At 32.1% G+C, this 13,559-nt stretch overlaps 2 protein-coding genes and 1 long non-coding RNA gene across 7 annotated transcripts; 1 reads left to right on the top strand and 2 right to left on the bottom strand.

Annotated features, from left to right (window-relative positions):
- Positions 1-282: 282 nt before the first annotated feature.
- On the bottom strand, positions 283-3,250 carry LOC109810360 (rac-like GTP-binding protein RAC2). Its single transcript, XM_083065617.1, has 7 exons — positions 2,737-3,250; positions 2,539-2,626; positions 2,222-2,331; positions 1,742-1,805; positions 1,564-1,632; positions 1,387-1,448; positions 283-666 (listed from the first exon to the last, which is right to left on the bottom strand). Exons 1-7 carry the CDS (start codon positions 2,833-2,835, stop codon positions 568-570), a joined length of 591 nt encoding a protein of 196 aa, XP_082921743.1. The 5' UTR covers positions 2,836-3,250; the 3' UTR covers positions 283-567.
- Positions 3,251-5,491: 2,241 nt separating this feature from the next.
- LOC109810345 (pentatricopeptide repeat-containing protein At1g06270) lies at positions 5,492-11,636 on the top strand. 5 transcript variants are annotated; one of them, XR_014430011.1, is made up of 3 exons: positions 5,492-5,615; positions 11,226-11,322; positions 11,402-11,636. XR_014430011.1 is itself a non-coding variant. In XM_020373784.3 (2 exons), exon 2 carries the CDS (start codon positions 7,551-7,553, stop codon positions 8,577-8,579), a length of 1,029 nt encoding a protein of 342 aa, XP_020229373.1. In that variant the 5' UTR covers positions 5,535-5,615; positions 7,496-7,550; the 3' UTR covers positions 8,580-9,090. The 5 variants fall into 5 exon arrangements, 3 of the variants coding, with proteins under 3 accessions (XP_020229373.1, XP_029129605.1, XP_020229374.1); XR_014430012.1 differs by having other exon boundaries at positions 5,533-5,620; XM_020373784.3 differs by lacking the exons at positions 11,226-11,322; positions 11,402-11,636 and adding an exon at positions 7,496-9,090 and having other exon boundaries at positions 5,535-5,615.
- LOC114916629 (uncharacterized) lies at positions 9,033-11,232 on the bottom strand. Its single transcript, XR_014430013.1, has 2 exons — positions 10,287-11,232; positions 9,033-10,067 (listed from the first exon to the last, which is right to left on the bottom strand). It is a non-coding gene; the product is annotated as an uncharacterized LOC114916629 (long non-coding RNA).
- Positions 11,637-13,559: the final 1,923 nt, after the last annotated feature.

Here is a 13,559-nt window from a genome sequence, read left to right as displayed (position 1 = left end):
ACCCTTCTCATATATATAAATATGCTAACCATAGATCTATGTAACATATCATAGCAATAGGCCAATAGCTTGTCATGATTTCATTGCTTTTTATGTGAATTCTGAATTCAAAATCAATAATGATTCTATCTGCTTAACCTTTAGGTCCCCGTTAAACACAAATGACAAAACTAAGCTCATTGCAGCTCGTGAAGGATTTGAGTCATGCTTAACGACAAAAATAATGATACAAAATTTAACCATCACTTGGAGAAGAGAACAGTAGTAAGAAAAGCGAATATGTTGAGCAACACAAAAGTGATTAATTAATGACATTATACTTTTCTCAACACAAAATTTATCTTCAATTGAGTACAGCCTCTCCTTGTATATATCCGGTAGATACATTGGAACATCATTTAGATCCACCAACAAGAAAATATAAGAAAACGGAAAGAGGGTAGAGTTTGGAATACATATGTTCAAAAGGCGGATTCGTGAAATCAAATAAAGTAAAAGAAGAGAAGGAAGGAAAACTTAGGAGAAGGTTATGAATGTTACAGGATGCAAATCAAACATGAATACCAATTAAAGAAAAACGCATGTTCTGTTCTTCTTTCTTTTTTTCTTTGGTTTTGGTGGCTGCAAAACAACCTTGATTGCAGCATCAAACACAGCCTTCACATTCTGAAATATTGCAGCAAGACATAAAATTAGGAAGAGGCTAAAACTTTATTTACTTTCTAGTTTGTTGCACAAGTTGATATAATTATAGAGTGACTTTCATAGTTATACACTAATAAACTATCTATCACAACCAACATGATGCTATGTACCAAATTCAGTGCCTTCCAAGAAAGATACTTCAGACTCAAAATTTAAAAAATAAATAAATAGCTTACAAGAGTGGTCTGACATGTAGCAAAATGACTAAAGTGCAATGGTTACTTTACAATTGAGTTAAAAAAAGATGTTTTCACTATATATTTTTATTCTTGATAGATACTTAGGTGAAATGATACAAGAAAAAGATGTGGACACTATTTTGTTTTTAGAACCACTTTTTTACCTTTAAAGCACGTACAGATATCTGTTCAAATTGTGCCCACTTAGACCTTTCAGCTGCAATTTACTAAAGATATTTTGTATGATTTTATAATGCATCTACTGCTAGTTGCTTAGGTGAGTATATAAAACCCGAGAATTATTAGGTGGTCCTGAACTACATGATTTCTAACTAGTCTTTAAATGACATGTAATCAAGTGTTATTAAAGTTTTTCGTAGATTGAAAAACTTAAATACATATTATATAGTGATTGATGAGACCATGAACACTTGGTAGTCCTAAATTTCCTAATAATTTCTCCTAAAACCTTGTTTGACTGTAAGTATTGGAAAATAAGAACCTGCTGAGTCTTTGAGCTGCATTCTATGTACACAGCAGCACCAATTGCCTTCTTCAGCTCTTCTCCCTGCCCAAATTTACAAGATTCAGGTATATTGGAATTGGAAAACACAACCAAAAGAAATTCTATGTCAGCAACAAGAAAAAGGGTCTTTGTTAGAGCATAAACATAAGTAACTTGCCTGGGCAGTAGTTATAGGAGTGGCTCCAGGATGATCAATCAAATACTGCCTGTCTTCCCTTAAATCTGCAGCCAATTAAACATTCCATAACTATGAAATGACACTACTCGTGAACTTGTAGGTAGCTTAAGCAATAGCAAAATGTCAAGTAATTTTTATAGTTTTAACCGATACCAAGTTTGGTTCCCACAAGTACAATTGGCACAGTTGGGGCATAATGTCTCAGTTCAGGAATCCACTGCATAAAATGGGCCTATTGTCAGATTCTATTGCTGGAATTATAACATATATCAGTATATCACAGTTCACATACATATATAAGATGTTATGTATGCGTGTAATATCAGTAAAGGTTTATTTGGATAAGTTTCTCTAGAAATACTTTTTAAAAAGAGAAAAATTTGAAAGAAAATCAAAATGAATTTTTTCATAAGTTGAGATTAGTTTATACATGAGTTAAAAATAAGATTTTTGAGAAGTTAATAGAAAAGAACTTCTACAAATTAGTTTGTGAATAAGTTAATTTTAACTTATAAACAAGTTTATTTCATTTTTTTTCTCTAAGAAGTGTTTTTTGGAGAAGTTTACTCAAACAGACCCATTGGTGTAAATGTTTCATCAGAGAGGGAGAATTAAAGAAACTTTCAAAAGAACCTTCTTAGAGATGTTCTCATAGCTGGCTCTGCTGAGAAGGGAAAATGCAAGCAAAAACACATCTGCTCCTCTATAGCTCAAAGGCCTAAGCCTGTTGTAATCCTCCTGTCCTGAATTTATGAAGCTACAATAAATGAGTAAAGCATGGAATAATAATAACTATATCAAGAATTAAGGAGTTTAATTTCAACAGCATACAATTTCAGTTAGAGAAGCCTACTTTTCTCACAATAAACTAAGCACACTGCAATACAACTTCATGGTAATATAGCAGTGAGTGGAGAGTACTTTCTTTATCACCGTCAGAAAGTACTTACCAGCAGTATCCCATAATCCCAGGTTAACTGTGCTGCCATCAACCACCACATTTGCACTGAAGTTGTCAAAAACTGTAGGCACATAGTCCTGTTTTTGGGGTTATTTTTTCATTCGACAGAGAACAAGTGAGCTTTTTATTGACCAAACACAAACTAAAACTCGCATTCAAAACAACTAAATATCATGTATTGCCATACCGTGGGGAATGTGTTGCTAGTGTAAGATATAAGCATACAAGTCTTTCCCACAGCTCCATCTCCCACAGTAACACACTTGATGAATCTTGCTGTACTCATTTTCAAACACTTGTCTAATTTCCTCACCTCACAATCACATCAAAGCTTCCTCTAACATTCTATTTCTTTCATCACCACAAGTTCCTATATTCCTTTCACTTGAGCAAGTGTGATCCTTAGAAATAAGGGAGAGAAGGCAAAAGTGTCTACTTGAATTTTGCATAGAAATGGAGGGTATGATCAGCATTTAATAAGCCAAGCCCCTCAGCACCAACTTTAGTGAGCCTCTTTTATCTTGACCATTATTGCATTTGGCTTTCTGTTTCTTTAAGGGGAAGGCCAGAGCAGCAAAGGAGTGGTTTGGTGTTGTAGTGGTGTTAGTTGGTTAAGTATTGTACAAGGGAGAGAGCGAATAATAATTAGTATTTAGAACATAAGCATTGCTTGGGCAGTGAGAACCCAATATCTAATGCTACAAATGAGAATCATTAATTAGAATTGGAGAAAAAGAAAAGTTGATGGTAAAAACTCAAGTTTGGACAATACCAAACCAAAAGCAGCATGGGATCAAGCTGCATTGCACTAGTGTGCCATACAGCGACAGGGACTCTAAATATTTTACCAAGTGGAAGTGGGTGGATGAGTTTGACACTATGGTTCATGGAAAAAAAAAATATTGATTTCCAAGTCACCATATCACTGCCCAAATGATGAATCAACGTTCTGTTCTTGGCCTTGGTGGATCTATCCCCATCTTTATTCGGTGGTTAGTGTTATTGAAGACCCACCAATGTGTTTTTATTTTCATTAGTAAAGCAAGCTTTTTGACATTTCATAATTTTATATATTAATTAATAATATGTAAGGCAGTACAATATTATTGAGTTCCAACTGTGATTTCATTAATTTGTAAGCAACTAGTATTTTTTTTTCAAATAAAACTTTAATTCTGGGTTACTGTTCACACACTTCATAGGGAAGAAAGAGAACAATTCCAATCACCAAACCCTAAAAGTTGTGTGTTGAATACACAAGTCAAACGTAAACTTCATTAGTACAACGCAAATGCAAATATTATAATACTATTCTACCACCTTTTTTTTGCCCTCTTGGTTTGGATTCTTTTTCACTTTCTTCTATCTCTTTAAGTTTGTGATATTTTGGTCTTCTTTTGTTCCATTTTCATGCGCGCCTCACTTAAAGTTAGCTTTGACATGTTGAATGCATCATCATGTGAATGACGAGTTTCCTTAAGCTAGACAACAGCTCCAATAACCATGGCTTTAAAATGATGATTTAGTATGAAAAAAGTATAGTTCAACCCTGTTTTGCAAGGTAGCTAGATTACTTTTGAATATATCTCATGACACGACCTCAGCCCATATATATGTCATAATGAAAAGGGACAAATCATGTCCCAACTCAAAATTTAAGTTTTCAATCTGCCAAGCAAGATATGCAATTATTATTATTATTATATGGTAAACAGCAACACAGAGTTGTTATTAGTCACGACATTATAATATCATATAACATAAAACATAAATAATTAACTTCTAACTCAAATGTCACTTTTTTTTATATATATAAAAAAAACTCTAATGCCGAAATGTGCTCCTTAATTTATACTAAATGATTTAGCAGATATATAATAAAAAGTAATGAAACAAATAAACAGTTTATCATGAATTAATGGAGTCCTTTTTATTTAAGTTTGAAAATAGAGAATAAAAAGAAAGTATAATTTGAAATTTCGTGGAACTTATATATGAGAAAATAGGATATAAATTTGTTGTGTAATGTATCATTCAATTATAAATTGTTATCATGTTATCGTATATAATAAATTCGTTAACTTTGATATATCGTAAAGGTTATATTAAATATAATTTTTAATTAATTTATGACATAAAAACTTTTTGTAGTTTATAATATGGTTTATTTTATTAAAATATTTTTTAAAATTAAACTTCAGTATAATTTATTGAATGAGTAAAAGCCACCTTATAAATCAAAGTTAACTTGAACTATAAATTTGTATGTAATTGTGACATTCAGTAAGAGTAGCAACATGGCAGTCCAACAATCATAAGCTCATCATATGGCCCTGATCCATATTTTGTTAGTGGTTTTGTGGATATCATCGCCGCAACTATTTCTGAATAATGCTCCTTCCACCCGATGCCAAATTCGATCAGAATGCATACTGTTTTTTTTTTTTTTTTTTTTTGGGATAGATAGATTTTTTATTTTTATTTTTTGTTATAGGGATCGATGTTTTGGAAATGAGTTATATATTTTTTAAAAGTAATATTACTTGAATTGAAAAAATTTTATTACGAGAATATATATATATATATATAAATAAATTTTTTTTATTTTAAGAGTAAGTTTGTTTAATAATTTATATTTTATATCAAATTTTAACAATCTAATCGTTCAATTTAAAATTTTTAATATATAAATCAAATTTATAAATTTTTAAAAAATTTAAAAATTATTTAATATTTTATTTTATTAATTTAAATTAATAAATAATTATAAAATTATTTTATACGTTAATTCGAATATTATGAGAGCGTATACGTCTGCAATGAGTACAAGAAGTGAGTCAGGGTGGCACGCAAGTCATTACGCAGTTAAAGGGATATATTAGTATTAAATATAAATATTATTTTCATTCTCAAAATAACCTAATATTGGGAACTAGAATTACAAAACAAAACACATTAAAAAACAAAACCTTAATTTTTTTTTTTTTTTTTTATTTTTTTTTTTGTTTTTTTTTTGTCTTCTCTCTCTCTCAAACGCAAACAATTCCCTTTCGTCTTCGCGGCTAGGTAAGGTTAATCACCTTCCTTCCCCTATATCTTGCCTATCTTTATTTTCTAATTTTTGTTATTCGAATCGTGAGTGAGGGACGATACTTAATTTAAGTTGATTTTGCTTCGCTTTCCACTTGATCCAATACCCATTGCTCTATTCATTCCCAATTTCCACTCTCTCGCAATTCCCCTAATTTTTGCCCCTTCTTTTCTTACACTGCAATTTCGTTTTGTGTTTCGCGTTGCTAAAAAATGTTAGGGCTGGAATCCCTATTTGAATTCTGAGAGCTTTCTGTGCGTCAAGTGCTTCGTGAATCCAATACGACCCACGACTCTCTTTATTTTTCCCATTTCACTATGCTCTTCGTACAAGTGAATTTGGCCTCCGTATTCAACACATTTTGAGCTTTATAATTTTATTTGTTTTGGGTCATGCACTGAAACTCAAACTAGTGTTGTTCTTTGCTGAAATTTTTTCTTTTTAACGGCTGCGCATCCTGTTATGAAAACATTGCATTGTATGCAAATGAGATCATATTTGCCTTTTCTTTTTTCACCTCTCTATTGGTGTGGCTTCTGGTATTTCCTGACATGGTCTGTTTTCGTGTAGCTTTTGTTCACATATGTTTGCTATGGCATATCATTTCCAATGGGGTTTATTTGTCCTTTTACATGTTAATTGTTTTCTTACCTTTGTTTTTGCTTGGGAGCATCTCCATCTGTTTATATCTTGTTTTTTGGTGGATGCTTAGTGTTCTTGTTTATTATACTGAATTCCCGCTCTTGCATCCATGGTGAATGAATGAGGTTTTGTGGGAAATATCGTTGAAATTACTATTTAGGGATGGGAATTTTTTTTAGTTATTGTAGCAATGGAGGGAGGGGATGTATAATGTATTAATTGAAACTAAGGTACCGGGAACTTGAAATTGGATAGGAAAGTCACCCGGTATACAACGAAAATTTGAGAGGGAGAGAAGGTGCTGTGAAAATTTCTCCATCCTTAGAATATAATTGCTTTAGGCTTAAAGCAGTACATAAAAAGTAATGAATTTGAACAGAATTTTTAGTTGTCAACCCTGCAGACTATTGTTGCCGAGTCTCATTTTTCGTGGCTCTGACTTGTGTTGCTGGATCAATGGGTTTACCCATGCCTCCATTTTCCATTTAACGGCGGACTGCTGACTCCATGATGTAATCAGATCTAAGTTTGATTGAATATAGCAAAACCTCCTTGATGGCTTGATTTATGAGAATATAGCAAGTCCTGTATCATCTAGAAAAAAGAAGGGGGAAGGAAATAAAATGCTGTTTGCAATTTATGAGAATATAGCAAGTCCTGTATCATCTACAGATTGTTAGCTTTTTTCTCTTATAATATAATACATTTAACCTCATGATTCAACCTAAACCAATCCAAAAATGATTGTATTGGTCCGTTTTGCTAATTCATTTCAAGTGCATGGTCCAAGGAGAGTGACGTTGATTCTAGTAATATATTTTGGATCATAATGTTTGAACTTAGTTATATATGTTTTATGTTAGTCATTGCATTGTATGTTTGTTGTTAATTTCAACATGGATTTACATTGATATGCAGATATCATGGCTTTTGGTGATGATGTGCTGCATGACATGTCACATTTTTGTGATTTAATCATTTCACTTTCTTCCTGGCAATGTCCAGTTGATATTTTCTACTTTCTAGTGATGCACAATTTCGTATTCCCCCAAGTAATGGCGCCTCTTTTATATAATATACAAAAAAAAATGATTTTGATATTTTATCAATGCTTGGCCACGTCTTTGCATTTTTTCCCTGTTTGTGACATAGTTCTCATACCCTTTGCCTCCTATATTGATCGAGTAAGTATTTTTCTGGCAATTTTCCACAGGTTTCATTTCTCTTTATGTCAAAAGTTGTTCTACTACTGTATTAGCTGATCAAGAATGGTGATGGGAGCAGCAATCCACCGTAGGTTTCTTCTTCATTTCCACCCTATTCTGAACCGTTGTAATTTAGGTCGTTCAGTTTCTTCACTGCAAAAGCTTGAGCACGCTGTTAGAGTGGAAGTAGAAGCCAAAAACTATGTTAAAATTCCTGACATTCTCATTCCTTTGGAGACCTGCCAAAATTCAAATCCTTTTTCTTTCTTTTCTTCATTTCCTCAGAACTTACAAGTGCAAATTGTTGATGAAATGTTGCAATCTTTTATACCTATCAGACCACGCTCCAAGCCCCAGCTAGCTTATTCCTATCTTCTTTCTTACACCCTTCAAAGCTCCCATCCCTTCCCCCTTGCACTAGCTGTCCTACAACGAACTTTACGTTCTGGTTGCCTTCCTGTTCCTCAGACCCATGTTCTTCTCTCATCTGCTTGGTTGAACTGGCGAGGTCTGTCTCATTCTGTAGCTAATATTCTACTTCAGATGCAATCTATTGGATATCATCCTGACTGTGGGACTTGTAATTATCTACTATCATCTCTCTGTGCTGTTGATCAACTAGTGGAGGCAGTTAAAGTCCTGAGGGCCATGGGTGGGGCAGGATCTATTCCTGATTCAAATAGTTATGGCACTGTAATTGGTGCAATGTGCAGAGGGAGAAAGACTGATGAGGCACTGGTTTTGATGCAGCAAATGGTGGTGCAATATGGTTTAACCCCAGGCCAGGGAACACTGGTGAAATTGTTGGCAGCATTACGTGCAAACAGGGAGATATGGAAGGCTGTTGAGATGATTGAATTCCTGGAGAAAGAGGGTAATTCTGTTGGATTTGAGAGTTATGAGTTAGTGATTGAAGGGTGCTTGGAGAAACTTGAATATGTTTTGGCTGCAAAGGTTGCAACGGGGATGACAGAAAGAGGTTTTATACCATACATCAGGGTCAGGCAGAAGATTATTGATGGTTTGGCCAGTATTGATGAATGGAAGATAGCTTGTGCTGTGAGACAAAGATTTGCTGCACTTAAATCTTAGCTGTTAAATTATTTATAGTGGGCCAAGTACAATGCTTAATGCTGATCAAGTGACTACATGTAGCTAAGACTTGTGACTTTTGCAGTATGGTGTCACTGTTCTTTTCTCAATGGCATTGCTGAGATTTTCTCATGCTCTGACGCAGAGTAATGCTGTATCAGTACAAGGATCTCAGAATTACAAAGCATTTGGGTGATGTCAAAGCATGGAACGGGGTGAGCATATTCAACAGAGCATGGTTTCGTTTGAATTGTGGAATTAATATTCCTACTTTGCCTAACTAAATTTGTTAGTTACTCTGTACCAAATTCAACAAAATTTGGTATAAAATAGATTTTTGTCGCAGGAAGTAATTAAATGTATATCAGTTACTCAAAAAATGTGAGTATATTAAATGCACCTGGTTATAAATTGCTGGGTGATACCGTGTAATTTGTACCGAGTGTTCCAGCTTTGTTTTTTTTGTTTTTGTTTTTCCAGAATGATCAATTAATGACTTTAATATGGCTTATTACTCTTGTAATTAACTTCTCTTTCGTTTGGCTCAAATGATAATAAACTTATTCTCATCACCGGGTTTGGGTGGATTCTTTGTTGGGTTTACTGGGTTTAGAGGTGGTGTCACTACTTAGGTGGATTTGGGGACCACTAGGGTTCCATGCAAAGGACAATGAGAGAAGAGGATGACAAAGGAAGTCAAGGGTATCTGTGAGTTTTTAACTTCACTTTATTTTGTATTTTTTCTAACTGTTCCGATATGATTGTGGAGCTAACTTCTGTTATCCTCCCCATGTCCCTAATTCACAAGCCAAAAAAAAATTTCCTAGTCTACCTGCATATTATTAAATTAAATACTATAGTTGCAGAGCCATACTTTCTTGAGCTGACATATATCATTCCCCAACTGTAGCAGGTCAATTAGCCTAGTAAACTGCTTAATGCTTGGCAGGGTAGCTAGCCTCCATAGCAATGCCACAAGCACCATCTTTATCCTTAGTACCACGCTTCATCCTTATATTGCCAGATTCACCCCCGTCATTTGCCCATGAATTCTTCACAAGCCAGTACTTCTCACCATTTTCTACTCCATATCCAACTATAGTCATGCCATGATTGAGGTCCTTTCCACAACTACCAGAGAAGATACCTTTTGAATATAGATGAAAAATGCATAACTTCCAGCATCAGTTGCAACAGAGACAGGTTGATGAGCAACTGCAGTTATTAGCATATTCTCATTTCGAGCAGGTATGTTTTCATAAGCACATATGGTGATAAGGATTAAGGATAGTCTTTATCAGTGGCAAGCCCTCCATTTTGTGTGATGAATGCAAATGCTGTTTCCATGTCGCCACCGTGGCAGCCTTCATTCCCATTTCTATTATCACAATCTATCAGTTGTTGTTTGGAAAGAGAAACCAGCTTTCCTGTTTTTTATTTTGTTGATGCCTTCCACAGCTGCCACTGCAGAGAATGCCCAAAAACTTCCTGCATGAAAAGTTTGGTTCCATCATGTCAACTCAAGTCATAATTTGGAAAATGATAAAAACATGATGTTTAGCTAAGTGCTAACTAAGCATAAGGTAAACATCAAAAGACTTTATATGCGTTCCATTATAAGGAAATTCCTTAATATGTATGAAATTTCAAAAGAATACAATATACCTATAAATTTTACTGAGGTTAATCTATATAGGGAAGATTCACCTGGATTTGCTTTGTGTGTGTACGCGTAATGTGCATTTATTTATTGCAAGAAACTTTACCACAGTGGCCTTGATCCTTGATATGTGTAACTGCACCTCTTGTCTTCCAATCTATGATTTTGGCAGACCCCCATGATTATGGTACATGAATCCTGTCTGCAAATACAACTGTGGTTGATAACCCAGATACGTATGTCTAAACTCTTCATTTGTAAGATCTGCGAACTTCTTGTCTGTGAGCTTGTAAGAATAGTTTTGAGAGTTGTAGAACTCTATAAACTGAACATTTGCTCGGTAAATTTCAAAACAGATTTCCCATTCTTCAATATTCCCGTATTGTCGTCCATGTTGTTTCAGCTAACTTTCATACCTCTTCCTCATGACTTTTGGATCCGATGAATTATCATTGTGCATTGCAAGACAAACACTGATGATAGCAACGCTTAGTATTGTTGTTGTCTTCATGACTAGTTCTTGATGCAGGAGAGAATGACAGCATGCATGGATATTTAGGATAAACATTATGGGTTTATGTTGATGTCATGTTAGCTTTCTTTACGCATTGCGATGCACATTCATTTCCGTTTAAGAGGCGTTTCAAAAGCATGTTTATCTTGTCTCCATGTATTTCATGCTTGTAAGTTTGAACAAAGCATGAATTCTTTTTCATTTTCTCTTCGTGACCATAATACAGACGTATAGGTCTTGAACTTGCTTAAGGTTTACTACCTGCAGCAAACTACTGAATTTTGACACTACTTGGATATTTGATGGTCAATTTCCTCAATTTAAGATGTTTCAATCGGTGTGAACAGTTTGATCTTGTCTAGACATAGTTGTGATGCATTATTTCGAATACTCCAATTTAAAGTCACACTAGTAAAAAAATTTATTATAGTCTACGCTGATAACTAGTGCTTTATAATATTTGAATTTAAAGATTATTGAAGAAGCAGGGGTCATGTCCAGCTTAAGTTATAGCTGTCTCTGTCTCAGCACGTAAATTTCATGCAGAAGCTACGGAATTTGGCACATGGGTACATTTGACAACCTTATTCTATATTTCTATTATTTATTGCTAAATCAGATTGTTTGAAGTTTCTATGTTTCATGCAGAAGCTGTAGAGGAATGAATCGAAGGGAACGAAATAAAGTGACATTAATTTACATTGTTTGATTTGTTTAAAATATGATGCAATGGAATCTATTTATTTTATTTTATTTCACTAGATACCATTCGTTTGATCTTTCCTCCTAGTTTGGGATTATGGAGTGAAACTAATTTATTATTAACTAATTTCTCTATCATTTTGTACATTTTCTAAATAATGAAAGCAAAATATTCGAGCAATGATAATGTAATTGGTAATTTCAGTCTATTTCATTTATGCATGGATGTCCAATAGTATAGTGTATAAAAATGAATGGGATGGAATAAAATAAAGTTAAATATAATAATTTGACCATTTTATTTATATTTATGATAGAGCAGAAAAAGGACTGATTTCATCCCATACGTCAAATTAGACTTATAAAATAATTAAATGAAATTAAATGTAAGGCAATCCTTTTCTAAAATGAAAAGATGTTTAACCTGGGAAAATAATAGTATATTTATCTTTTATTCAAAATAGTTGAAATTCACGAGGCACTTGATGTTAAATTAGATATATCTCTTATTTTCTCACCTTGCAGTTTTTTCGTTGTTGATTTTTTTAAACCACATTGTGGGTTCGTAGAACTAACATTTTAAGAACCATAAATATGGCTACCCTCCAAATTGTTCAACCCATCAATTATAATTTATAATGGACGACAAATTAAAAGAAGGTTTAGCCATGTACATGTGTCACTTTCTTAAAAGAAAATTTTCAGCCTAAAATCTTCTCTTTCTTTTTTATCTTTAAATTTTTTATGTCCACCTCCTCCAAGTTCCTTCTCTTCTTTTAACTTACTTAATCTTTTCTCTTTTCAATCTTTACTCTCTTTGGTTATAGCCACATCTTTCCGCTTAAGAAAATCATCTCCGTTTCATTTAACCGTTTATTTTTTCCCTTTCAATTTTTCCATATTTAAACTAAATTTATTCTCTTTTCATTTTTTTATTTCTTTTATATATATATATACACACAATATTTAGAAAAAGATTTTGAATTGTCACATGTCAATCTCTTATTTTTTTTTTCTCTAAAAGAATCTATTCACTCACTTGCGCACACTTTCACTTTTTTAAAAAACATATTATAATATCATTTTGTAATATTTTAAAAAATATAGATAATTTAAAAATCTTATTTGTTCAAATATTTTGTATCCCCCTTTTTCTTTTCATATGATTTTTTTTACCATACCTGCTACTGTAGCATTATACACATTATTATTACTCTTTTAATTTTTTTTTTCATTTTTATAATACTTGATAATATTTTGATATTATAACTACAATGAAAATTTATTGTTTTATAATATATATGAGCATTTTTATATTCATTATTAGTATTATTTTTTATCTCTCAAAATGTCAATCACCTATTTCCTTTTTTTCCGTCTTTTCACTTACTTTTTACACACACTTATTTTTAAATTTTTTTTATTATAATACTATTTTATAATATTTTAAAAATTTGGATAATTTAAACAATCTTATTTATTCAAGAAATATTTCAAAAGCTTTCATTTTATATTATTATTTTGTAATACTTTGACATTATAATTACAAAAAAACTTTATTGCTTTTATAATATATGAATATTTTTATATTCATTATAAGCATTATTTTATCAATTCATATTTTAAAATTACAAAATATTTAAATCTAAGATAATTTAAATTCGTGTTAAATTTAAAATAAAATTTTCATACTATTAAAAAAACTCCCATTTTTTTTTTTATAAATATTTTATAAATGAGATGGGTTGAATTTTCTAACTCACTTTTCTACGATGAGATGGGATTGGGGGTGATAGACTGACAACGCATAAAACATTTTGTTTTTCTTACTTTCAATAACTTTTATTAATCTATAGAAAATTTTTAAAATATTATTTATAAAATTATAATATTATAAATGTAAAAAAAAATTATTTACAATATATTTGTAAAATAATAAATGCATATATTATTTCACAGTTTAAAATTAAAAATATTTAAATTTAAATTAAAATCTTTTTATAATTTAAAATACAATTTTCATGTAATAAAAAATCTTATCTTTTTATAAATATTTTATAAACAGGGCGAGTTGGATTTTTTTAATTCACTTTACTAAGCGAAA

The sequence above is a fragment of the Cajanus cajan genome, chromosome 10 (genome assembly GCF_000230855.2).
Source record: "Cajanus cajan strain Asha chromosome 10, NIPB_CcT2T_4, whole genome shotgun sequence".
Lineage (NCBI taxonomy): Eukaryota > Viridiplantae > Streptophyta > Magnoliopsida > Fabales > Fabaceae > Cajanus > Cajanus cajan.
The sequence above is the reverse complement of the archived record's forward strand: the minus strand, read 5'-3'. Positions and strand labels throughout refer to the sequence as shown.

Coding starts and splice junctions, on each gene's coding strand:
- LOC109810345 (XM_020373784.3), top strand. CDS start 7,551: ATGGTGATGGGAGCAGCAATCCACCGTAGGTTTCTTCTTCATTTCCAC.
- LOC109810360 (XM_083065617.1), bottom strand. CDS start 2,835: ATGAGTACAGCAAGATTCATCAAGTGTGTTACTGTGGGAGATGGAGCT. Junction 2,332..2,538: donor GGGATTATGGGATACTGCTG/GTAAGTACTTTC, acceptor TCATAAATTCAG/GACAGGAGGATTACAACAGG. Junction 667..1,386: donor GCAGCTCAAAGACTCAGCAG/GTTCTTATTTTC, acceptor GCAATATTTCAG/AATGTGAAGGCTGTGTTTGA.